This window comes from Anolis carolinensis, chromosome 4 (assembly GCF_035594765.1).
Source record: "Anolis carolinensis isolate JA03-04 chromosome 4, rAnoCar3.1.pri, whole genome shotgun sequence".
Lineage (NCBI taxonomy): Eukaryota > Metazoa > Chordata > Lepidosauria > Squamata > Dactyloidae > Anolis > Anolis carolinensis.
In genome coordinates this window covers 140,401,894-140,429,762 of record NC_085844.1, presented here as the reverse complement: position 1 = coordinate 140,429,762, position 27,869 = coordinate 140,401,894, and the positions used below count along the sequence as shown (strand labels likewise).

Here is a 27,869-nt window from a genome sequence, read left to right as displayed (position 1 = left end):
CAACCTCCCCCGCTCGCCTGGAAAAACACTGCGTCGGGGCGGATCAAGGGCGAGACCTCCCTCCGCTTCGCTGGGCGGGACCCGCAGCAGCTCAGCTTCCCTCCCTCAGCTTCTGTCAGGCGCAGTCGGTCTCCTCTCGCGGCGCAAGGATGGCTCTCTTCGGGTGGATCGGGATGTGGGGGGTTCTTTTGCTCGGCGCGGCGCTGGCCACCGGGCAGAAGCAGCGGATGATGGGGGCGCCCATCGAGGTCTCCGCCGACGACGAGGGCGTGCAGCAGGCCCTCCGCTTCGCCATGAACGAGTACAACCGGGCCAGCAACGACCGCTACGGCAGCCGCGTCGACGAGGTCCTCAGCGTCACCAAGCAAGTAAGGAAAGCAGGCAGGCCGCTCTGGCCCGGAACGCCCAGCCTAGAGGGTGCCCGAGGTTGACCGAGAAAACCTATACCCGATTTTATGTATTTATTCATTTAATAATATTATTAATAATATTTATTTTTATAAATGTCATTTCTTTGTTCTATTGTTTATTTATATTTATTATCTATATTATTTACATGTATTCATTTTTATTGTACTATTATTTATATAATTTATTTCATTGTTTATAATTTATATTACAGTAGAGTCTCACTTATCCAAGCCTCGCTTATCCAAGCCTCTGGATAATCCAAGCCATTTTTGTAGTCAGTGTTTTCAATATATTGTGATATTCGGGTGCTAAATTTGTAAATACAGTAATTACAACATAACATTACTGCGTATTGAACTACGTTTTCTGTCAAATTTGTTGTATAACATGAAGTTTTGGTGCTTAATTTGTAAAATCATAACTTAATTTGATGTTTAATAGGCTTTTCCTTAATCCCTCCTTATTATCCAAGATATTCGCTTATCCAAGCTTCTGACGGCCCGTTTAGCTTGGATAAGTAAGACTCTGCTGTATTTAGGTATCATAGGTGGCACAATGTGTTAAAGCGCTGAGCTGCTGAACTTGCGGACCAAAAGGTCCCAGGTTCAAATCCTGGGAGCGGAATGAGCACCCGCTGTTAGCCCAAGCTCTTGCCAACCTCTTGCAGTTTGAAAACATGCAAATGTGAGTAGATCAGTAGGTACCGCTCCGGCGGGAAGGTAACGGCACTCCAGGCAGTCATGCCGGCCACATGACCTGGAGGTTTTTATGGACAACACCAGCTCTTCGGCTTAGAAATGGAGATGAGCACCAACCCCCAGAGTTGGTCACGACTGGACTTAACGTCAGGGGAAACCTTTACCTTTACCTTATCATTTAATAATATTATTAATAATATTTTTATTAATATCATTCTTTGTTCTGTTGTTTATTTATATTTTATTATCTATATTATTTACATTTATTCATTATTTATTATAGTGTTTATATTATTTATTTTATTGTTTATTATTATTATTATTTATTCATGTAATTATCTATTATATTATTTATATTATTTGTTACATTATTTATATTATTTATTTATTGGAGAAGCTCGCTTTGAATGTTGGATTGTGACTCCGGAGACTAAGGTTTGAGCCCCCCACCTGGCCTAGGAAACCCGCTGGGTGGCCTTGGGCAAGTCGCACTCTCTCAGTCTCAGAGGAAGGCAATTGCGGGGGAGCGGGGCAAACCCTTCTGCACAAATCCTGCCAAGCAAACCCTGTTGGTTCCAGAAAGGATTTGAAGCACAACAACAAAGCCAGTAGCACCATCAAAATGGGAGGCTTGTGTCCTCATTAAGTGCGTTTAAATCCTTCAGCCTTCAATGGCAAACTTGTATTGGTTTCTTAAGAAATAAGAAACCAATAAAAGTTCTATGTCGAAGGCTTTCATAGCCGGGATCACAGGGTTGTTGTATATATTCCGGACTGTATGGCTATGTTCCAGAATTATTATCTCCTGACGTTTCACCCACATATACCTCACAACCTCTGAGGATGCCTGCCATAGATGTGGGCGAAACGTCAGGAGAGAATACTTCTGGAACATGGCCATACAGCCCGGAATACATACAACAACCCAATACAAATTCTTAAGCCAACCTTAAGAAATGGGGCTACAAAGTGGAGTCCACGGCATGGGAGTGTGGAGAAGAGCAAAGCACAGACCACCTATTACAATGCAGTCTGAGCCCTGCCATATGCACAGTGGAGGACCTTCTTATAGCAACACCAGAGGCACTCCCAAGTGGCCAGTTACTGGTCAAAGGACATTTAGTATAATGCCAAGTTTTTAACTTTGTGTTTTCAAATATACTACAATTTGTACCTTCGGTTTGCTTCTGAAATGATAAATAAATATTGGTTTCTTAGATGTGAGCATTATCTAGTCACATAGAGACTTACTCTAAGACAGCCATAATATAGTAAAACTAAGAATAACACAGGGATTTGTTTTGTTGCAGTTTCAATGAACTCTTGTTATCCTCTGGGGTTTGGTCCCAGGACACCCCTGGATACCGAAATCTTTGTTATGCTCCAATCTCATTACATAGTCAAAAGGTGTCCCTTATATACAATGTCAAAACCAAGGGTTGCTTTTTGGATTTAAATAAAATATATTTTCAAGCCATTGATGCAGGATCCGTGGGTATGAAGAGCTGAGTGTAGGGTAAAGGTTTTCCCCTGATACTAAGTCTAGTCATGTTAGACCCTGGGGGTTGGTGCTCACCTCCATTTCTAAGCCGAAGAGCTGGCGTTGTCCGTAGACACCTCCAAGGTCATGTGGCTGGCATGACTGCATGGAACACCGTTACCTTCCTGCCGGAGCAGTACCTGTTGATCTGCTTACATTTGCATGTTTTCGAACTGCTAGGTTGGCAGAAACTGGGGCTAACAGTGGTAGCTCACCCTGCTCCCTGGATTCGAACTGCCAACCTTTCATCAACAAGTTCAGCAGCTCAGCAGTTTAACCCATTGCGCAACCAAGGGCTCCAACAGCTGAGTGTAGTCAGTATGTAATATCTACATTAGGTTGGGCTCTTTTCTTTCCAGCCTATCGGTTTATATCACATGAGAGCCTTGTAACTGGAGACTGCAACAAACCCAGTGCCAATGTGCTGTGGCATCCATGTTTTGTGAGCTCTCTATGGGTCTGCCATATTTTCTCTTTCCTTTTGCTCCTCTGCTACTAAAAGCAACTGGGCATACAGAAATAACTCCACTCATTTTTGTGTCTAGCAGTCATGTTGGGGGGTGGGGGGTGGGGAGCTTTGCCTTTAAACCTCTGCCTTGTTGTTTCTGTATGCTATAATTAAGTTGACTTTTATTCATGATGACACTGCCCTAGGGTTTGTTTGATAAGATTTATCACTTGACTTCCTATTAGGCCCCATCCACATTGGTTATTGTATGCAGCTCAATACTAGCTTCAAACTGCAGTGGCCAGACAACACGCTCCCACAAAAGGGGTGAAAAAATGCCCTTAATGCTCTGTAATTTGTGTAATGGCTATATGGGCCTCAATCTGTTTCCGGGATTAATGATTTTAACAGATTAGAAATATGGGCCAAAACTAATAAAATGAAGTTCAACAAGGACAAAAGCAAGACACTCCACTTAGGCAGAAAAATAACATGCAAAATTACAGAACGGCGGGCGCCTGGTTTGACAGCAGTACGTGTGAAAGGGATCTTGAAGTCCTCGTGGACAACAAGTTAAACATGACCCAGCAATGTGATGCGGCAGCTTTAAAAAATGTGATTTTGGCCTGCATCAGTAGGAGTATAGTGTCTAGATCCAGGGAAGTCATGCTTCCCCTCTATTCTGCCTCAGTCAGACCACACCTGGAATACTGTGTCCAATTCTGGGCACCGCAATTGAAGGGAGATGTTGACAAGCTGGAAAGCGTTCAGAGGACAGCGACTAAAATGATCAAGGGTCTGGAGAACAAGCCTTATGAGGAGTGGCTTAAAGAGCTGGGCATGTTTAGCCTGCAGAAGAGAAGGCTAAGAGGAGACATGATGACCAAGTACAAATATGTGAGGGGAAGTCATAGGGAGGAGGGAGCAAGTTTGTTTTCTGCTGCCCTGGAGACTAGGACACAGAACAGTGGCTTCAAATTATAGGAAAGGAGATTCCACCTGAACATTAGGAAGAACTTCCTAATTGTGAGAGCTGTTCAGCAGTGGAACTTTCTGCCCCTGAGTGTGGTGGAGGCTCTTTCTTTGGACGCTTTTAAACAGAGGTTAGATGGCCATCTGTCGAGGGTTTTTTGAATGCGATTTTCCTGCTTTCTTGGCAGGGGGTTGGACTGGATGGCTCATGAAGTCTCTTCCAACTTTATGATTAGATGAAAAACACATTGTCAATATAGATGGGATTTCTCACTGGAGGACCCTTCTACATTGCCATATAATCTCGATTATCAAAGCAGATAATCTGTATTTTATATGTTAGTGTAGAAGGGGTCTTGCCCAAGGTCATCCAGTGGGTTTCCATGGCCAATTGGGAAATCAGTCTTTTGTCCCTTGGAGTCCTGATCCAGTGCTCCAACCATGCTTGCTGTGAACTTCTGCATACTAAACTGGGCATGACTTGGCAATTCCAGGGACTTGGCAATTCCAGGGAAACAGAAGTGGGCTTGTTATTGTGTGCTGAAGACCAATTCTCCTCCTTCCTCCCCCCTGCAGTGTTCCAAGAAAGAAGAGGGGAGGAGGAGAAACCTCCTTTTCTGCCCATGATCCAGTTTGGATTCTGGATTGTTGACTGGAACACTCTTGACCTAATTAAGTCAAAGCACTCCTCCTTTGTTCCTTTCTCCACTTCAGCTAAGTCAGATATGCTTCTTAAAGCCTTTGGGCATCTTCCAACTGGGAGCTCTGTTGTGCCCTGTTGTGCCAGCTCTTTGAACAGGTTCAAAAGGAATTTGGAACTGCTTAAGAACTGAAACTTGCATTTGTTTTTCTCCTTTCCTTACAAGGGGACCAACTTGGACTGGAGGAGGTGGGGGGAGCATATGTAGGCTCAAGGAGAAAATGCTGCACTTCATATCTCCTCGTTTCACATTAAACAACTGTTCCTAAACAGTTTGGTGAGCAGCTAGTTGTTTGTTGTTACAAGCAATAGTTGATCTTAACAAAAGAAAAACAAGATCTGTATGCGAGACTTCCATTTACAATGGAATCTGATCCTTTTTTGTGTTTCATTTCTGTTTCTCCATTTCTAATTTTGAAACTCAAGCAGAAATTACTCTTTCTCTCCACACTTTGACTTCCCTTATTTTTGACTAAATGTTGTATGCAATTCTGAAATTTAAGAAAGTATCTTTTTTTTCTAACTGACATGTAATTTGGAGCAAAGTGGCATGGCTCTACTCCCACCATCTTGAATTGGCTTGACAGTGGAAACTGACACATCTTACAAATGTAAATATGTCCCAGCTTTGTCAGAAATAGCAGGCATATTATATTTCTCTTGTTACTTACACCAGAACATATCAATAGGGGCCACGGTGGTGCAGTGGGGTTAAACCGCTAAGCTGCAGAACTTGCTGATTGAAAAGTTGGCAGTTCGAATGTGCTGACGGGGTGAGCTCCCATTGTTAGCCCCAGCTTCTGTCAACCTAGCAGTCCGAAAACATGCAAATGTGCCGGCCACATGACCTAGGAGGTTTCTATGGACAACGCTGGCTCTTCAGCTTAGAAATGGAGATGAGCTCCACCCCACAGAGTTGGATTCAACTAGACGTAATGGCAAGGGGAAACCTTTACCTATATTTCTCTTGTTACTTATACCAGAACATGTCAATAGCCCCAAATTTGGAAGAGTTACCTTTTTCAGTAAGAGCTCCCAAAACCCTCCATGCATGCCCAGTGGCCATGTTGCCTGTGGGACTTTGAGACCTATAATCTAGAAAGATAAACTCTGAAGTAGATAGATAAACTCCTAACACAAAACACTAACAAGGTTTTTGGGTGCCTGCTCCCTTTGCATAACACTGTCATAGGTCAATGAACACCCGGGAATATGTCCAGGCTCCATTGCTCTGTTTGTTTTGTACCCACACTCTCAAATAAACGTAAGTACAGTTACCCTGAAGTGTTTGAACAGTAAGTTCACTGGAGAATTAGTGTCTCCTATACTGTATACTTATGAGAGACATCCTATCTATTAATATGCAGCCAACTTTGTCATACTATTGCTAATCATATGCCTCGGAAAAGTTCGGAAGTAAATTGCCTGATATTAAGGATGTGGGTTTTACAGAAAAAGGAGAACTGGGGAAAAAATCCAGACAACTCCAGATTGTCTGCTCCAAATAATGTTACTTGATTTAGCACCTTTCATTTAAATATTACAGTTTGTTCCACAACATTCAATTTCCTGATGTGGAAATAATTGTATTTGTAATAACACAAAGAGAATAGTAGGTATTTCCTTTGAATTTCCCAAAACCCAACCTCGCTTAAAAGAACACAATTTTAAGGACATATACTTAAAGTGAACTAATATATCTACTGTATCAACAGTTTCACAGTTAAAAATTTGGAAGAATCATGCAATACAGAAATGGAATGATACGATACAAAAGGATTAGTTAATGAAACTGTATAATCTTGCATTAAAAAAATTGTGTCAGAAGCTACTTGAGAAAATACTGCAGGTTGCTGCTGGTGTGAGAGAATTGGCCATCTACAGAGATGTTGCCAGGGGACGCCCAAATGTGTTACCATCCTACTGGGAGGCTTCTTTCATGTCCCTGCAAGCTAGAGCTGACAGACAGGAGCTCACCCCATTTTGCGGATTCGAACCACCCAACTTCAGGTCAGCAGTTCAGCCGGCACAAGGGTTTAACCCATTGCGCCACCGAGACTCATGATCTTGCTGAAATTGATAAATTAACTATCTTAATTAGGAAAAGTCAGTGGGTAGTTTTATGAAAGGCCAATCATTGTCTTTTTTCAGGAACAAGGGGTGAAATAATCTACAGTGGGATTTGAAGACTAGGAAGGGCAAATAAATAGTGCAGGTACAAGTATAAAACATTTCGCAATAGATGAAGTAAGATATGATATCATTTATAAACAGGAAAGTTGGAAGTCATCTTCTTACCTTTTCTGCCTATTTGTTTTTTGTCTTGTGTAGTTTATAACTTTATGGGGGTTATGTTTTGCTATCATTATATTCATATACATAGGGGTTTTTTTTTCTTTTAAAAAACTATTCAAAATATATCAGCTTTTAATTTTCTTTTGCTGAGTACCTTCAGCTTCACTCAGTCACTTCCTGAACTACTGTTTGTAAATCTGTGGACACAAGCAACTTACTACATTTTGCAAGACTGGTATGCAAAACATTTTGTGGAATAAAAAAAATTATGTGAAAAGTTTTCCATGGAAAAATCCAGCATCTGTGTCTTGTATTCAGAGAAATGTTGACTCTGAACCTGGAAGTTCCCATTTAACTCTTGTGGTTGATTATCTTCTGGGAGTTTTGTGTAATTTACCGAAGCTTTTTTGACTAGTGGCTGTCACCTCATCTCATAACAGAAAGTTCTGTTTCTTAAAGAGTCTTTATGTCATTGCAGATTGTTGCTGGAGTCAAGTACAATATTGCTGCTAAAGTTGGGCGAACAACTTGTTCCAAGTCAGAAGCTAACCTGGAGACCTGTGCCTTCCATGAAGCTCCAGAACTGGCCAGGGTATGTGACAGAAATCAAAGCAACAACAAAATCCACAATATTTAACAGCATTAAGATTATTGAGGGTAGCAAAACGACAGTGCTGATGATGGTAGGCAGAGGAGGAGGAGGAGGTGGGTGGTTATAGGATTAACCTGTTTTCCATATTTTGTGAGACTCAGGACTGAGACAGGCAAGACTTTAAATAAGCCCATGCATTTCTTACATAGATTAACACACACACACACACACACACACACACACAGATAGCATTAACATTCATGTGTGCAAGAATAATTGCTTCAATAATTGGAATGGGTGCCAATGAGAAAGTCCCCCTCCCCCAGCAAACATCAGCTTTAGAAGAACATTCAGGACTTCAATAAGGTGAAATGACTTGAATATATTTTCTGTACACATCCTGCTAATGCAACTTCCATTTTTTTAAAATACGAACTCCTTGGATGTAAAGATGATTTCAGTGTAGTCTGGACCTGTAATTGCTCGCCCATCATCCTCAAGTAATATGTCCAGGCCAAGCCCTCAAAGGATGCTTTTATCTATAGCTCAATATATTTGGGGAAGCCTCACTACATCCTGATCCTTGTAGGCCAATTCTGCATTTATGTATACTCAGTTGAGTTCAGTGGAGCTTGCTTTTGAAGTAAATGCACAGATAATGACCTAAATACAAATATTAAAAAACCCTAAGGCATATAATCCTGATATTTAATCATGCTAGTAGATGACTGTCTTGTCCTTGTCCTCTCCAGAGATCTCCTTGTCCAAAGAAATATCATTTCTACTTATAGTGCAACACTAAACACGTGAATTCAGAATGATAAATTGCTTGGCACCAGGAAACCAGTATAGAAGTGGTCCTCAACCTGTGGGTCCCCAGATGTTTTGGCCTTCAGCTCCCAGAAATCCTAACAGCTGGTGAACTAGCTGGGATTTCTGGGAGTTGTAGGCCAAAACACCTGGGGACCCACAGGTTGAGAACCACTGCAGTTTGTCCCTAAATGCCACTAAATGAAATCCTTTAACCACACAATGCCACTGTTTAAATTGTTTCTAACTGGCACCAAGCATTTTGGTAGCCAACAAGAGGCAAGCGGGAAACATGGGGTTGGAGAAGGCTTTGCTTAGCATACAAAGAGCCTGTGTTTTTTCTTCTTTGAGAGGAATGCTGCCTTGTCAAAAGCTCTGGGATCAGCTGTTTAATGAGTCAGAAGACTTCTAGTCGAGCACACCACAAAAGCCTTCTTTCCCAAACTAGTCCAAGTTTCTTTGTTGGAGCAGCTACAACAGCATTTGTTGTTTGTTCTGTTAGCAATTATGATAGTTGGAGCATTGCCACATTACTCTTATTTTTTAAAAGCCCTTCAAAACATTAACTTCACAACATTGCAACATAGCTTTTAACATTTTTTTTTGCTGAAAATAGTTTATTTGTTTTCTAATTATTTTATATTCTCGTTGATATTCTTCTATTGTCACAGTAACAGCTGGATGTCATGCAAATACAAGTACAAAACTCCAAGAGTATTTGTGTGTCATTTCTTCTTAAATCTCCCTCCCCACTTAAAGTTATCATTTCAAGTAAAATGCTTCTCTAAGTTTTGTACTCCTATCTGATCATATTTGCTAATAATCCAGTTAGAATTAAGCACTATTGGAAATAACTGCACTCAGTCTCTGAACAGATATCACTTTGGAAATAAATGGCAATCTTAACCTTATTGAAAAGGAAACATGATTTCATATCCGTTTGGCAAATGTGAATTTCCATGAACAGGTGGAGACCACCTTTTGAAAACCACTAGTCAAGAAAAACATGACCTTGTTAGAAGTCAGTCCTTTGAACAAGTGATATTCATAAGCATTCGTGTAATGGCACACAGGTGACTCAGCTGTTAAACTGAAAAACCGTGTCTTTGAACTGCCAAGAACAAAGATATGCCACTACAAAAAATATATTTGGTTAGCGGAGAATTGTTGTTTTTTTTACAGTTGTAATTGTAATTGCAGTTGCCAAAATTATATACACTCCCTTGAGACCTTAGTTTAAATTATACACTCACTAAAAAAACAAAATCTTATTTGAAAAATAACATATCTTGTTTACTCAAAATTATCTTGTATTAATTCACTATTTCTTAATTTAAGGTTCAGTTACAGATAGGATGTAGTTCTCTCTGTGTGCTGAGTACACAGAGTATCATTCTTAATCAATACTCCATAATCTTTAGATATAATTGTGCTCACTGAAGTCCATAAGTCATACTTTTCTACTGAAGTCCAAACAGTAACATGCATCCACCTTCACATTAAACTGAATACTGGAGTCCTGAGTCTGAACATGCTCAGTACAATCATGTCTATAATCCCTCCCACACCAAAGATATACAGTAACACTGGCAAATCAACATATACATAGAATACAGGTTAGCAAATATATACATTAACAAATAAATATTGAAAGGCTTGGGAGGTTGCTATTTCCAGCAAGCACTTCAGACCTAGTAGTCTCAGTGGTCAGATATAGACTTTACTCACTCATTGAAAGCAGTAGGATTGCATGTCTGTACCACTCTCTCTAAATCACAGTCTTCAGTTCACAGATCACCACAGATAAGGAATATTCTCCTAACCACAACGGTTCTCCCCAAATTGCCTTCTACTTATTTTAATGTGAAGGAATGGTTACTATTTCCTCTCATGGGGAAAAATAAATGATTGTAAAATCATAAAAGCAAAAAAACTTTAGGTGGTGTGGCTGTGTGTGTGCATGCGTGTAGGCACGCAACATACATATGTAACTAAAATATACAAATCACACCTTGATTGCATATATACTATACATAGATTTTGCATCATCAGCATTGGCATCTGACTTACTATGTGGATATAAAACAAATGACATAAGAAACTAGTTCCCAGGGATCTATTCAACTAAAACAAAGTTGAAATCAACAGTCCATGTGTTGTTGAACTGCAACTCCCAACAAATCTTGTCAGCTTTGCAGATGACACAAAACTGGGAAGGGTGGCTAACCCATTAAAAGATACGGTCAGAATTCAAATGGGCCTAGAGGAATTAGAAAATAGAGCAAAATTTAATAAAATGAAATTCAGTATAGAGAAACATAAAATTCTACATGTAGGACACAAAAAACAAATGCACAGATATACGGTGAGGAATACATGGCCCAGCAACACTATGTCCCAAAAGGAACTTGTATTGTTGATCATAAATTTAACATGAGCCATCCGTGCAATGTTGCAGTAAAGAAAGTGATTGCTATTTAATTTGTATTAATGGAAGCATCGATTCCAAGTCAAAGGGAGTCATATTCTCACTATATTCTGTGGTGGTTAGGCTTCATCAGGAGTATTGCAGTCTCTTCTGGGCAAATCATTTTAAGAAGGATATAGTCAAATTAGAGCAGCTTCAGAGAAGGGCAACAAAGATCATCAGAAGATCTGAGGAAGCAGATGTAGTCTACGAAAGTTTATACTACCAACTTTATTATCTCAGCTAGTCTCTAAAGTGCTACAAGAAACCTTTGCAAGGAGAATTCTCTGGAGAATAAAACCTAAGAGAAAATTTTGAAAAAACTGGGCATGTTTAGTTTGGGGATTAGAAAACAGAGGGGTGATATGATTGCACTCCAAATACTTCAACGGCTGCCACAGAGAGAAGGGGGCAGGCCTGTTCTCTGATGTCCCAGAGGAGTGGTTCTCAACCTGTGGGTCCCCAGATGTCTTAGCCTTCAACTCCCAGAAATCCGAACAGCTAGTAAACTGGCTGGGATCTCTGGGACTTCTAGGCCAAAATATCTGGGGACCTATAGGTTGAGAACAACTGTCCCAGAGGATAGGATCAAATCTAATGATCTGAACATTAAAAGGAACCAACTTTTTAAAGAGGTGGTGGTCTCTTTCATTGGATGTCTTCAAGAGGGGGCTTCAAAACTACCTTCTAGGAATGCTTGAGTTGGAGATCCTGAACTGACTGGGGGTTGGGCTTGGTGGTCCATGAGGCTCCTTCAGATCCTATGAGATAGTCAGCATAGCCCTTGGTGACGAATGCTGTAAGCTGCACCCTTTAACATTATCTGGTGGTTATATCATTCAAATTCCTGTTCTAGTGAAAGTGAACATGCAGATCAATCTCCTACTTGTACTAGAAGGTTGGTGAGGAATGTTTGGCCTTCCAGATGTCAATAATAATAATATTTTTATTTTAACTTTTGTTGTACTGTGGGTTGTATGCTGTATGTGTATGTGTTAAATGTGTTTGTCAAGTGTTTTGATACAGCTGATGGGCTAATCAATACAATGTAATAATAATAATAATAATAATAATGATGATGATGATGATGATGATGCTTTATTTATAGCACACCCTATCTTCCCGAAGAGACCCAGCGCAGCTTATAACAAAATAAAACACAGTGACAAACATTCAATGCCAAGGATAAAATATAACAGATCAAAAAGCAAAAAGCAACTTAAATAAACAAGACATAGTACTGTTCCACACAATTTAACATATAAATCCTGAAAAACTCTTAAAATTCGACTAAAACTAGACTCATCCAGCATCCCAAGCTAATATGGCTAGCAATGATGGCTGTTTTAGTCCAACACCTGGGTAGCCACAGGTTGTGTACTACTGCATTGGCATCCTAAGAAACAATGCTATGGTTAAGATATGAAGAGGTGGCATACCCAGATAGCTGTCTTTGAATTCCATAGGACAAAATCTTTGGTCTGGGATGCAGTTGTATTAAAGGAGGGAAGGGTAAAGGTTGAAGAAGCACCACAGAGATTCATGCCAATGAGCATGCCACATGAAAATGTGCCTTTGGATGGGTTGTGCTTGTCTTTGTAAAAATGCAAAAACTGTTCCTCTGTATTAAATAAATAAATGAACTGACTAATTTAGCACGATATGTAAAGATGTGCAGGTGTTTGTGTGAGTGTGTGTGCATGCATGTGCACGCACACACGATCTTCTTGTACTGCAGTGCTTAAAACAAAGTGTTTCTTTGGATAGTTAGATCTCTCTTCCCTCAATCTCCCCATGACTTTCAATCAGTTGAGTTTATCACTTACCCTAGCCCCATTTTCCTGCTACAGAACAAGTTTTGTAAATGAGATCGCATGTTTGCATAGATAAGTTGGTGACCTTAGTCACACCAGTGGGGATCTAGGAAAGAGGAACTTTTCCAGGTCCTTCACTCTCTTAACTTTGCCTTGAGCCTGTGTTTTAGTTCTTATCATATTCATGGTTTTTCAATTCTCATCCCTCTTCTTTCCACAGCACGTGACTTGCCACTTTGAGGTGTATTCTGTTCCTTGGTTAAACAAAATAACCCTGAAGAGGAACAACTGTCAGTAAACATGTATTTACTTGGATCAAGACAGCAAGCTGCTGCTATGAAAATATTTCCCCTTTTCAAAAAGAGCAATAATTCAGGTGCTTTCTCAAGCAAGAGGGTTGGCTGCTAACTTGAAAATGCTTGCATATACTTGTTTGAAACAAGTAAATTCATATAGTGTTCTTTTAAAAATATTTGCTGTTGATTATTTAGTTTGTAACCAGTATTATCATGCTTTATTAGAAGGGGAAAAATAAAACTTTACATTGTCAAGGACAAGTGTATTGTTTTGTGTTTTTGAAAAATTGTGTCCTGTTTATATTCCTTGCAAAGGCAATAGTAGCATTATGGCTGTCATAGCCTTCAATTATGTGATTGCTATTTATGCCAAACAAGTTATGTGAGTGAGTATCTAATATATGTATTTTTACCAGAGCAGAAGACTATGTTCCTGAAACCACACAGGAGCCTCTGTCATAATGTATCAAATTATGTTCATCACCCACCAATTAGAAACATGTTTTCAAACACCAGTAGGTTCATGTTAGCATTATCTTAGAAAACAATAATTCATTGTTGTTCCTTGCTACTTTCTTGCTGAAAGATTGCTTCAAAATATTTATCACATAAAATAAACTAAATGGCCAAGAATCTCCCAAAACGACCCATCACCCTGTACATGGACAAGCAACATTCTTGTCACATTGCTTCTCTGTATGTTTTGGAAAATGGAAATCTCCATAACTTTTTTGGAGATTTTATGATCTTTGGAAAGGGATGACCTTATTAGAAGCCATAACCTGTTGAAAAATGATGCCATAACATCTTGGTAAAAAGCATGACCTGTTAGAGTCATAACCTTTTGGGAAAACTGCATTCACCAGCGTTCATGCAAGGTAACTAGGTTTCTCAGCTGTTAAACTGATGTACCTAGGTACGTCTGAATTGTTAGGGACAAATATATGCCAATGCACAAACACACACACACACACACACACACACACACATATTCAGAGTTTCAGAAGTGTTCCTTTTAGTTGTCCAAAAACATTTACTCTCCCTTAAAATATATTTGCCTTTAAATCATGCTCTCAAGAGACAAAAATAAATAGACTTATTTAAAAGTAACATAAGTTGGTTTACTCACAAACTTCATGTATTCAGCATGCAGGTACTTTGCTTATAAATCCAGTTACAAATAGGATTTGAAGTAATTTCTCTGTGTAGGTAACACAGGGCATATTTCTCAGAATCAGTAATCCATAGTTCAAAGCGTCTCTCTGTTATGGGAGTCTAATAGAGGCTCTGTCTAATCTGAAAGTCCAGTGAAGTCTCTAAGCATATTGTTCCTACTGAAGTCCAAACTGAACAGTTTCTAAAACGGAGTCTGAGTCCTGAACAAGTCCAGACCAGGTCACATGGTCTGCAGCCCTTTCCACAAGAGTTACGGTAAAACTTCACACCAGTGCACACATATACAGTTAGCGATTATATACATAACAAATAACTAATGGAGGCTTGAGAAGGTTACTATTTCCGACAGTATGCCATAATTCATAAACTTATTTGGAAGCAAGGTCCACTGGGATCTGAAGACTGCCATGTTAAGACACATTTAGGAGTCAGTTCTGTTGCCTTGTGGAAGCCTCTCAGCAAAAATGCATAGTTACATTATAAGTTGCAATGATTTTTACCATTAAAAATAATGGAAATAATATCTGGCTTCTCGTGGCTTTCTTCAGCACAGCAAGAGATTCACCACAAGTAAGACATACATGCTATTCCCTGACTTCCAGAAGGAAGAGATCAGTTATCCAAATCTCTTGGCAAGCACAGTGCGCTTCTATTTTCTCCTTTTCTTTGCTGGATGCATTCAGAGTTATCTATCAATATCAAATAAAACCACAGTGTCTCCTTTTCTCTCTATTGCTGCATTATTTCCTCCTTTTGATTCTAGTACACGGTTTTTCTGCCCTAGGGCATCAGATATTGAACTACATTTCCCATAATATATTCCCATAATATATATTTGTTGCAAGTGTGGTCTAGTGGTATGAGAGAGTGAAACTGCCCATTCAAGTCCGTCCCCGGTGATTTTTGATATGTTACATTCTCTCTGTTTCAGAAGACGGCAATGGTACACCATTTCTGAATAAATCAAACTAGGAAACCCATATGATAGGAAAACTATAAGTTGCAATCCATTTGACGGTACAGAATAATTGCCAGCCTGTCCTGTGGTGTGATATAATGGGAGTAGTATTTCACCCATTGGGAAGCCACAGGTTCTCTACTGCAGGTTGAGCTAAGTTTAATGAAAGAATACTTGTGTGAAAGCCTTTGTTAAAGAAGGTGAAATCAAACTGGATAGCCAAAATAGATTTTGTCCGTATGGACCAAATTCCTTGCTGCTATCCATTATATCAACTGAAATACTATTTGCTGCTCTGCATATTGGAGAAGGTTGCTCTAAACCAGGGATTGCAGAAATACAGATTTTCTGATTTTAGTGGACTGTAGTTTCCATCATCCTTAACTAGGACAGTCAGGACTTTGGAATTATTTTGTTGGAAGGTATGCATACTGTCCATCCCTGCTCAGGCCCTGGAATTCAATTGTTGAATTCCAGGGCTAGAGAAGCAGATGGCGAAAACAGAAGAACGGCCTGTCTCAGGGAAGCATGCTTGCTCCATCAATGTTTAACATCTACACAAATGACCAGCCATTGCCAGAAGGCACAGAGAGTTTCATCTATGCTGGTGATCGTACCATCACTGCCCAAGTAGGGAGATTTGAAATGGTTGAACAGAAGCTCTCTGAAGCTCTAGGTGCTCTTATTGCCAATTATAGGGAAAACCAGCTGATCCCTAATCCATCCAAAACTCAGGCATGTGCTTTTCCCCTTAAGAACAGACAAGCATCTTGAGCTCTGAGGATTACCTGGAAAGAAATCCCACTGGAGCATTGCAGCACACCAAAATACTTGGGAGTTACCCTGGACCGTGCCCTGACTTACAAGAAGCACTGCTTGACTATCAAGCAAAACGTGGGTGCTAGAAATAACATCGTATGAAAGCCGACTGGCACAACCTGGAGATTACAACCAGACACAGTGACGACATCTGCCTTTGCGCTTTGCTACAATGCGGAATACATCTCACCACGTTAAAACAGTGGATGTAGCTCTTAATGAGACATGCTATATTATCACAGGATGTGTACGCCCCAGACTACTGGAGAAATTGTACGGTTTAGCTGGCATTGCAACACCTGACATCAGGAAAAAGCAATCAGCAATGAAAGGACCAAGGCATTGACATCTCTGGCTGATCCCATGTTCGGGTATCAGCCAGCATGCCAATGCCTTAAATCAAGGAATAGTTTTCTAAGATCTACAGAGATATTTGCAGGAACACCTCAGCAAGTGAGAGTCCAAAAGTGGCAGGCTAAAACCCGGAACCTTAATCAGTGGCTGACGCCGGATGAGAGACTCCCTCCTGGGCACACAGAAGACTGGGCAACTTGGAAGGTGCTGAACAGACTGTGCTCTGGCACCATGAGATGGAGAGCCAACCTTAAGAAATGGGGCTACAATGTGGAGTCCACAACATGCGAGTGTGGAAAAGAGCAAACCACAGACCACCTATTACAATGCAGCCTGAGCCCTGCCACATGCACTATGGCGGACCTTTTTACAGCAACACGAGAGGCACTCCAAGTGGCCAGCTACTGGTCAAAGGACATTTAGTATAATGCCAAATTGTTGTTGTTGTTGTGAGTTTTTTAAACTTTGTGTTTTCAAATATATTACAACTTGTACCCTCGGTTCGCTTCTGACATGATATATAAATATCCCTGCTCTGAAGAGGTAAAGAAAGTAGACTCTTTGTTGCTTGGGTTGTTTGTTTTCAAGATATTTCCTACTTGTGGGAAACCTATTATATAGTTTTCTTTGCAAGATTTGTTCAGAGGAGGTTTGTCTTTCTCTTAGTCTGAGAGAGTGACTTGCCCAAGTGCACACAGTTTCCAAAGTTGAGAGGGATTTGAACCTTGGTCTCCAGAATTATAGCCCTGTCTTCAAATGGGTATGCTACACTGGCTAACCACTCAGTAGGAGTCCTTCACCACACACATGCAACACTACTACCGCCATCATATGTACAACATTTGACAGTTGGTCTTGGTCTGTAGGTGCATGAGCCAGAGGTGAATGAATGGAAAAGAAATCCAACATGACAGCCTTGATGGAAACTGACATCTGAGTAGATGTACTTAGAATTTGTGCCTGTAAAAATTCTAAGTATATTACAGAGACTGAGTAGAATATAGAAAAGAAACCTAGTTTCAGTATGTTAAGTCTTCTACAGTGTAATTTATTGTTTCAGTGTGAACACATACGCAGCAAAGTGATTCTGCAAAAAAAAATTAGGAGTGTTTATAAACATTTAAAGAACTCTGTGATATGTAAGACTAGCTTGGTCAACCAACACACACTTACTATAAAATAAGCCCCTTTGAACACCATGGGACTTGTCTACATTTCTGTTGGTTCTGTCTCCAGGATTGTCAAATAATAATGCACATACTCAAAAAGAATTGGTGAAGCAAGAAGTAAAATGCTGCCTTGAGAGCCCTCTTATTTGTTAATGGAAAAAGGTGGGATATGGATTTAATTACTCATAAGAAGAAAACTCAAAGGTCACAGTCAAACTGTAAGGAACTTTTAATTAAATTCCGTAATTTACTAGCACTATTAAATGCATGTCAAAGTCATATTAAAGCAAAGATGCAGGAGTTTTTAGCTGCCCAGTTGTGGCTAAACTAGAATTTACATCCATTTGCCATACTGGCTGAGCTGATTGACATAGTAGAACAGAAATATTTGGAGATACAGTAGAGTCTCACTTATCCAACGTTCTGGATTATCCAACACATTTTTGTAGTCAATGTTTTCAATATATCGTGATATTTTGATGCTAAATTCATAAATACAGTAATTACTACATAGCATTACTGCGTATTGAACTACTTTTTCTGCCAAATTTGTTGTCTAACATGATGTTTTGTTGCTTCATTTGTAAAATCATAACCTAATTTGATGTTTAATAGGCTTTCCCTTAACGCCTCCTTATTATCCAACATATTCGCTTATCCAACATTCTGCTGGCCCGTTTATGTTGGATAAGTGAGACTCTACTGTACATGTTTTCAATCCTGTATAAAACTACCTCTGAGTATTCTTTACTTTAGAAAACCCTATGCAGTTTGCAGGGTTGCCATAAATTGACAGGTAACTTGAGGACACACATACTTATTAAAATCAATGTGTCTTAAAGTGTCTAATTTGAGCTGAGAGTTAGAAAACAAAGGAAGAGTATATGGAAGCAGAAGTGTGATAAAAGGGGGAAAGTTGATGGGTAGGTTTACTGTTGGATATGGTCCTGTCTTGCTATTGTAAAATATAAACCCATGTTCAGGAAAAGCTTTATTTGATTAAACATCGAAATAGACTGCATTCAACTCAATTCTTTTTGGAACGCCAATTGAATGATAATCCAGAAATTTGCATCTAAGAACTCCTCGACACTGTCCTAAAACCCAGGGGGAACAGGCTTATTTTAACCCAGTTCCTACGATCATATTCTGGGATATAGGGCCTGTTTGGAAGGGCCCTCAGACAATATATGGGTAAGTTAGGATTGAGGTGCAAGGCTGGCTTTGGGTGGTTTTACTGCAGCAAATTAAAATGATTTTATTTATGTATTACTTTATATATCTGAAAGAGGTCTCCAGATAATTTATAAAAGGCTGGAAAAAACTATGTATCTTGGAAGTCCCTTTAAAAACATACCTCAAAACACCCTCTGCTTTCCCATGATCGAAAAATGAATGAACACTTGAGATGTTCTAACAGATCACATTTTTCATTACTAAAACAAACCTTTTTCAGGACTATACCACTTCGGACTGCATATCAAAACCTATGTGAATAAATTATCACGCCTGGGTGTATTATGGATTGCCAGAAATTTCCCAGTACTGTATTTAAAGAGAGAAGTGGCCTGAAATGGCCACATGAGGGAACCAAAGAGGAAGAATGGGAAGAGAGGGGCTTTGCTGTCTCACCTTTCAGCTCCACTAGAGCCAGATGGGATGGTCCAAGCAAGAATGCACCCATCTTGGTTCCTCTGCACATCCCATCCCAGGCTGTTCCACCTGAAGAGGGGGGGGGGGTGCTTTTAAGAAGGGCCAATTGTTCCGTTTCAGTTCTCCCATGAGTCCATTTAAGGACACTTCTTTCTATTCCATTATTTCTCAGGAGCGTGGAGCTCCTGACTTCCTATTCTGAATTAATATTCATCCCCACCTCATTGTGCCTACAGGATCCCTGTTCAGTCACCACCTGAGCTACCTATCCCCATGTTGCAGCAGTACTCTTAACCATTTGGGAGCCTTCCAACCAAAAAACCTTCCTGATTAAAGATTTGAGTAAGGTTTTCTGGCAGCTTCATTTTTTCCATTTGCTCCAAAGTCCCTCCATACCTTTTCATCTGAAAGTTGGCTGCCTTCCCTCCTTTTCCTGTAACTTTCTTCCAGTTTTTATCAAGAAATAAAGTATTTATTGGCAGCCCAATTGTTTTAAAGCATGAAGTTGTATAGCACAAAAAACCCTCCTCCTACTCCCATTTTTCTAAAATTTGGCCGGCACAATCACTCCCTTCACATGAAGAGTTACCCCACACATAATCTCCCCCCTGTAATTATTTTTAATTTCCAGTTATAATCAGTGTTAAATACAAAACTTTGGATTTCCCAATCTTTGTCCAGAGGCACATCCACATTCCACATTACAGCACTAATAGCCCCCTTCTACACTGCCAGATTATCAAAGCAGATGATCCACATTATCTCCTTGAACTAGATTATATGAGTCTACACTGCCATGTAATCATGTTCAAAGCAGATAATCTGGATTTTATATGGCAGTGGATAAGGGGCCTTAGTCTACTCTAACTGCCATGGTTCACTCCCATGGAATCCTGGGGTTTGTAGTTTAGTAAGCCACTGGAGCTGACTGAGAATTCTAAATATGGATATGTCTATGTGCATTCAAGTCACCTGTTGACTTCTAAATACTCTTTTCTAAATTCAAATCCCAGGATTCCATGGGACAGATCATGGCAATTAAAGTGGAATAAGAGTACTATAATTTTGTAGTGGGAATGGACCCCTTTCAGAAGTGCTTTAGTTTTGTATTCCTGCAAGCTGGGGTTTGAATAGATGGCCCTTGTGGTCCCTTCAGATCCTAAGATCCTATGACCCAAGCACACTGACAGTCTAAGTTGATGTGAATTAAAGCTATCTTTTCCCCCAAATCAGGGTCTGAACTGAAACTTGTGGATATTGTACATTCTAGAGAATATAAAGGAGGCAGCAAATTTGGTCCTTGTTGATGCCTTCACTGCCACACAATAGGAATTATCACACTTGGAAAAAGTGTTGTGCTGCTCAATTTTAATTTGTTCTCTATCTATTCCATTGGTCAGAGATCTCCAGTAAACAGGGCACCAAAGTTCAAAGGGCAATAGAGGGTTTTTTTTCCATTTCAGGAGTGACTTGAGAAACTGCAAGTCGCTTCTGGTGTGAGAGAATTGGCCATCTGCAAGAATGTTGCCCAGAGAATGCCTGGATGTTTGATGTTTTCCCATCCTTGTGGGAGGCTTCTCTCATGCCCCTGCATGGGGAGCTGGAGCTGACAGAGGGAGCTCACCTGCTCTCCCTGGATTCAAACCGCTGACCTATTGGTTCGCAGTCCAGCCGGAACAAGTGTTTAATCCATTGTGCCATAGAGGAATGCTAAGATGCAATTGTATGCATGGTTTTTTTTTTTCTACATTTCTCCATTCTGCAGTGAGACTATTTGACAGAGTCATTCTCTCTGGCTACTGGGGGAAAACAGAGTGAATCCATTAATTTCATATCTCTTAGGGCAGATAATGTTCAACAGTGGAAGTATACGGATAGGGGCTGGCTTTACAAGTCCAAACTTTAGCAAAAGGTAGCCCATTCATGAGGATGTGATGGTGCATGTTTCTCTCAATATATGGTCCAATCGCTTCCTCTTATATTGAGACTATGCAATATTTTTATGAATATGATCTTACTCTTGTTTTGTACAGATAACAATATGAGGACATGAGGCACTCTTACAAATCAATATAGTATTTAAAACAGTCTTCTCAGGTCCAAAGGCAAAATTCACAGGATACTAGATACCTGCTAGAGGCAGAAGCAAACGCATCTATTTTGAACCCTGTTCTAAGGAAAACAGTTGAATAAAAATAGAGACAAATAGATAGATATCTATTCAATACTTAACAACTGGTGAGCTGGAGGAAAATATCAGCGTTCCGAAGGCAGAGTTCAGGAACAAAACCAGGTCTGGGGCAATTCACCACCCAGGTACTGGCAATATCCACCCCACTGTCACCATGCACTGTTGACATTTGGAAACAGAAATAAGAAGCTTACCCCCATGTTGTTTTGCTTGAAAAAAGGCAAGTGTGTGTGTGGAGGGGCACACATTTTGTTACAAAGGGAACTGTATTTTTAGAGGCATTCTGGGGGATGATTTAAATGTAGAAACCCATTGCCAAATTTCAGCATCCTGCAAAACTAGCTGTAGAGCATTCAGTGGGGGCCCTTCTACATGTGCTGTAAAACTCAGAAATAACTGGGTTAAAAGGGGTGTGGGGGGGATTGAGTTAAGAGGTAAAATGCACATGTTAAAAAGATGAACGTATAACCCGATTCCAGCTGAAAAATGCACACCTTTCAATGACTATATATCCCTGCAGTCATGAAAAACACATGCTTTCCTTCCCTTCCCAGTGTAGACTGCTCCAGCACATGTACGCTTTTTAAAAGCCCAATACAGCTGATCTACTGTCACAACAGACACACAGATGGCTCAAGGGAAACACAAATGGAAAGCAATTAGAACTCTCTGAAACTCTTTATTTTACACTTTATAATCTTATAAAGCTTTAGGTCGAATTAACAATTGGGGAAAGAGAGAGATCTGATAAAAAATGTTTTAATAAATTTCCACTGTTATGCGCTGGACCTCACATGCAAATCTGCTTATATTTCTATTGAGATATTCGCATGTGCGCATATACGGTCCAGCGCATAACGGAGTGAATTTTAAAAAATAAACTTCCTCTGGATCTCTCCCGTCCACCCTCCATCTTAATCTGCTTCAAAAGGGGACCGTATTCTTGAACTGATAGGTATGTGTTGTGGACCTGGTGTCAGGTTCCAGGATTTTTAAACCCACTTTTAACATGTGGATTTTGGCACTGTCTGGAAGCGCCCTGGGACAGAGGCTACATGTGACCTGCAGAGACTGTGTTGCCTTAATGCTTTTTAAAGGAGTAACTTCATGTTTGGATTAAAATACAAAGGACATCTCCTTTCCTACCTCACACACTGAATCATCCACTCTTAGCTTGCAGTTTTATCTGACCAAAGTCCTGCCAAGGGAGTGATCCTCGGAACAATGGGATTTATAGCTTCTCTTATCAGAAAATCTAACTTGTTGTTCCATTTTTCTTTTAACTGAAAATTAATGGGGGCACTTCAAGGGATCTCTCTATGAACAGCCCAAGTAGCATAATAATGGGTAAGCTTTGCCATGAGGACCTGAACTTCCTATAAACAATATTGTTGAGGGAGACCTCTGTGGTTTCACAGACTCAGCCTTCCTGCCATTGAAATGTCCCAAAGCACAATTTCCTTGAATAAACATCACAGACAGGCTTTATAACATAAAACTCATCTAATGCCTTTATGGAGGAATTAAAAGCATGTAGCTCCCAGAAATCCTTGAAAAACAACCCCACCATGCTTAAATACAGAGGATTGTTTTTGGCATAAATGTAGCTGGGTGGTGTCCAGGAGAACCCTGCCCCTAATTCGATTATAGGGGTGCACCCTATGGCCTTCAATCTGCATTGCTGAATGGAATTGCTGGTACACAAGCAAAAGAATATACATAGACTAGACTCAATGTCAAGGGGAAACCTTTACCTTTAAACAGGAAGTCACACGAACATATATATCATTAAAAGGATTCAAGGAAACTTTTCCAGTAAAAGAGGTCATATACATTTGCATGAAACACAAGCGAGAGGTGCTGTTGCTTTTGTTTCTGAATTTCCCAGAGGTATTTTGTTCATGGCTGTGGGAAAGACCTTAAGTTTCCTCCATCTGTGCTCTTCTGATGTTCTTATGTAAGAAGAATTCAGGCTTCCCTCTCTATAACCAGAATTGTTATGAGATGACAACCCACTGCATAGGCTCCTCCAACATCTCTTGTTACTGCATCACTAGGAGAGATGGGAAAGTGGTTTTCATGCAACATTAAAGTTATATATTATTGGGAAAATAATGTAAAAGTCTGTGACACCTTAGCAACAAATACATATTTATTTTTTACAAAGAAATCCTCTCAGGTGCTTAGTGGGATTATATTATACAAATGTATAAAAGAAAAACATGATTAAAAACAAATGTTACACAGGGGAACCTAGAGGCAGAAGTTCTGAAAATCCTCTAATGCAAGAGCCATATTTCTCTGGAGAGGATAAAATTCAGTCAGATAATATGTGTCCAGTGGGACACCTGGTGTAGGACTTTGAGGAAGAAGTCCAGACTCTCATCCAGAAGAATAAGTGAGGCATCCTTAAACACAGCAGAAGTGGTTCACTATATTTTGAAGACAGCAAGGCCCCATTTACACTGCCATATAAAATCCCAATTATCTGCTTTGAACTGGATTATATAAATACTATATTATACTGTGTTATAACCCAGTTTAAAGCAGATAATCTGGATTTTATTTGACAGTATAGATGGGGCCTGAGATAACATCATTACCACTTACAGCTCGCTTAAATAAGACAAACTTTTCTTTGAAGTTCAAAGTGATTTAAGAGCCATCTGTCAGGGGTACTTTGAATGTGCTTTTCCTGTATGGTAGGGGGTTGGACTAGATTGCTCATGCAGTCTCTTTCAACTCTACAATTCTAAGAACCTTTTCACACTATATAAAATTAACAATCAAATAATCAATTAAATAATTAAGATTCAGTTTGATTTTAGACAGAGTATCTCTAGTGCCTCGTGAGATCCCATAAAATGTAGATGTGGCAGTTAGAGTGGAACCACAGTGCTATAACCATCTAGTAAGAGTCCTTCATGTATCATTTGATGTGAATGATTTCCAGTTAGAGGAAGAAGTAATTAACTAGCACTGGAAGAAAGGGCAGAATTAGAGGACAATTACTTCCTACAGTGAGGAAACTGGTCCTTAAATGCTATTTGAGGCTTAAGGTACATGATACAATGACTAACAAATTCTAATACAAAGACTTTATACTGGAACTTCTCTTAGAAACTCTTTGTTGTTAAGCAAAATGACTTTTCGATAGGGAGTTAGAAAAAGCTAAGTTGTATTTCCTCAGCCCTTACATTTAAAATTAAGAGACGCAAGGGGAAAAAACCCTTGTATAACTAAAAGATGTACCGCCTTCTCAGATGGCAAAGGCTTTGCTTTCCGGAAGTGTCAGCATCTTGGGTGTGCCTCCTCCAAGCACAGGAAGCTCCACTGTGTCAGGAATGACTGGTGGATCCAATCATCGCTGATGCACAGAGATGGTAGAATTGCTGGCTCTAACAGAGACAGCTAGGAGGAAGACAAGCCCAAAACAGTGATTAATGCAGAAATGCAGTGGACAGAAGCCTTTATCAATGAGTACTTCTCTAGCTCACTAGTCATTATGTTTTAAATATATTTATTTTTCAGAATGGCAGGGTAACTGTTATCGTCAAAGAGTAGCTGAATCCGTCTGTTCCATGAATACAAAAGAGCCCTGTGATATCTTTACAACTAACAGATTTATTCTGCCAAATATTCTAAAGAAAATTTTAAAAATAGCATCCTCACATGTTTCCACAGAAGAATACTAAATCCTAAGAAACATCTATTTAAATCTCTCTATATAAAAATGTAATGTGTGTTTTTCCCATGGTGTAAACAACAAAATCACTGAACCAAATCACACCAAATTTGGCCACAAAAGACATAGTCATCCCATCTATGTCTTTCAATCAAAAAACCCTAGAAAAATAAAGTCCAAACTACAGAGGATGAGGAGCCGTTCTCCCCCTGGCTGCTAGTCAGGAGGGTAGGCCCCACCCCCTTTAGGCCTCACTCACAAAGGATTTCTCCAGGGAGGAAACAACCAGGCTTTGAAGCTGCAAGTGCTAATCAAGGTGACTAATTACAACATTCATACTTGCTTCCACAAACAAAACCCCACTTAGGACTATGCCGCAGCAACGAGTGGCTCAAACTGAACACTCCACATAGTTTTGAATGGCAGTTAGGGCCCTTCCAGATAGGCCCTATATCCCAGGATTTGATCCCAGGTTTTCTGTTTATCCCAGATTATTTGACAGTGCGGATTCATATAATCCAGTTTAAAGCAGAAAACCTGGGGTCAGATCCTGGGATATAGGACCTGTCAGAAGGGCCCTCAGGCGCAAGAATGAAACAGTATCAGAATTTAATGATTTACCCATGCTTCTTTTTACAAAACCTCAGAACAAAAAATATATATATCCAGAAATATAGAAAGTGGGGTTTTTTTTATAACAAATTCTAGATAAAGGATCATATATGAACATACAAAAGAGCTTTTTCTTAAATGGGGTCACTGTTATTGTGGAGAAAATTCAGCGGTTGGATTAAACACTGAATGTGTTTCCAGTCTTGAATTGGTTTTGAAAACAGCTCTTTTCATGTCTTTCTCATTCCCTTGAAAATGCAAGAATCCTAGCGTGGAAAGCAGAAACGATAGTGAAAACCTGCCTCTTGGGGGCATATAGCAGTCAAGTAGGGTTTTTCCCCCCAGAAGAAAACAAAGATCCCCATCCAAGTCTGAATACATTCCAGATAAGGCCCTCCAGCTCTTTTTTATCCAGAGTAAAAGTGAAAACATGTGGTTTATATGCCGTGCTTTTGCCTTAGCTGTCTTGCTTTTGATTGATTCTTCTGCTGATGCTTTTTCAGTCCATTTTCCTGCATGCTTACATTGTCCTTTATTATATTTGTAATATTCATATGTGGTATTGGGCCATATCCACAAAATAGCTAAATAACTGATTTTATGGTCTTTCTTTTATTTACTACTAGCTTGGGGAGCCCGAGGTGCATGGGTCATTTGAGAAAGGCATTGTTTGTCTGTGCTCCAAGTTTAGTCTAGATCCAATGTCATAACAATGTTTGAAAGTACTGCAAATCCCATAATCCATGGTCCATCCTCCCCCAAAGTGCTGCAGCGTGTAAAGTGCGTCATTTGGGATATGTGTGCCAAGTTTGGTCCAATTCTGTCATTTGTGTCAATTGCAGTGGTCTCAGGAAGTGAGTGACGGTACTGCAAGTCCCATCATCATTGGTATGTCCTCCCCCAATCTGCACCAGGATGTAAAGGGGGTCATGGGGATTCTGTGTGCGAAGTTTGGTCCAGTTCCGTCACTGGTGGGCATCACAGTGATCTGTGGGAGCCAATGCAATTTAAAGTACTGCAAATCCCATCTCCGTGGTCCCTCCTCCCAAAAACCACACCAGACATAAAGTAGGTCATGGGGGTTAAGTGTGCCAAATTTGGGCTAGGTCAGTCATTCGTAGTAGTTGCAGTGGCTTGTGAAAGTGGGGGCCAATCAGAAAGCTGCCACATACATACATACATACATACATACATACATACATACATACATACCCACCAACATACCCACATACAAACACTGACTTTTATTATATAGATAGATATAGATAGAGATAGAGATATAGAAGATATAGATATAGACTAGAAGTGCTCCCTCCTTCAAGGTTCTGACTTCCTCGGATTTGTATAAATTCCATTTGGACTGAATCAAGAGGGGCCATTGTTTGTTCATGTTTGGTGTGCTGGGCAGAAAAGTGGAAAAATTAGTGAATTGTCTCACCTTCCAGTGAAAAAATATTACATGATACTCGGGGTTACAATCTGGCACCCTTACGCTGAACTAAGCAGGTTCTGGCAAGATGAAAAGACTGGCGGCACTTATGCCTACAAAGATGTCTTGTGACATTTTAGTAATACATGCCTCAATGATGTTTTTAATATTTGTCCACCAACCTTTGTGCGAGAGTTCAGTGAGGCAAGAGGAAGAGGGCTGAACATGGGAAAGTTACTTTTGAACATGGGAAGTTATAAGTTCAAAATCCTTCAGCCACCCAGGCGAACATTTTTGGACTTTGGAGAATGTTGTATTTTGTATTTGCCAGATAAAGGATGCTCAGGCTGTACTATGTGAGCAAGGATTTACAAGGAGCATGTTTGCATGGATTGAGCACTATTGCCAGGGACTACTTTTTGTCCCTTTGTGATGCGCAGTGGCTGGCGGAAGGATCCGGCTCATTCCAATAAGTGAGGCTGTCCCGTTGGTTCCGTACTGTTTTTTTCCCACTCCTTCTATTGCCAGAGCTTTGGGCAGGATGAGGGAGAGAGATTAGGGGACAGGTAAGTCAAAGAACATTAAATTTACCTCCCCCCCCCCCAAAAAAAAAAGTGAAAAGAGGAACAATTGGGTAATCTGGCAAAACCACAGCAGAGCATAGCTCAGATTTGTCAAAGCAAACCAAGGACCTTTGATGAAATCTTCACTTACAAAAACAAGTTCCCTGGTTAGAGAACAGTTAGTTAAATGTGGAAAGGAGAGACTACAAAGAAGCTG

General features: G+C 40.0%; 1 protein-coding gene across 1 annotated transcript; it reads left to right on the top strand.

The window, feature by feature from the left end:
• The first annotated feature begins 51 nt into the window (after positions 1-51).
• On the top strand, positions 52-13,298 carry LOC100554354 (cystatin). The gene is made up of 3 exons (XM_003220026.4): positions 52-368; positions 7,543-7,656; positions 12,968-13,298. The coding sequence occupies exons 1-3, from the start codon at positions 150-152 to the stop codon at positions 13,043-13,045; spliced, it is 411 nt and encodes a 136-aa protein (XP_003220074.1). The 5' UTR covers positions 52-149; the 3' UTR covers positions 13,046-13,298.
• The last annotated feature ends 14,571 nt before the right edge of the window (positions 13,299-27,869 follow it).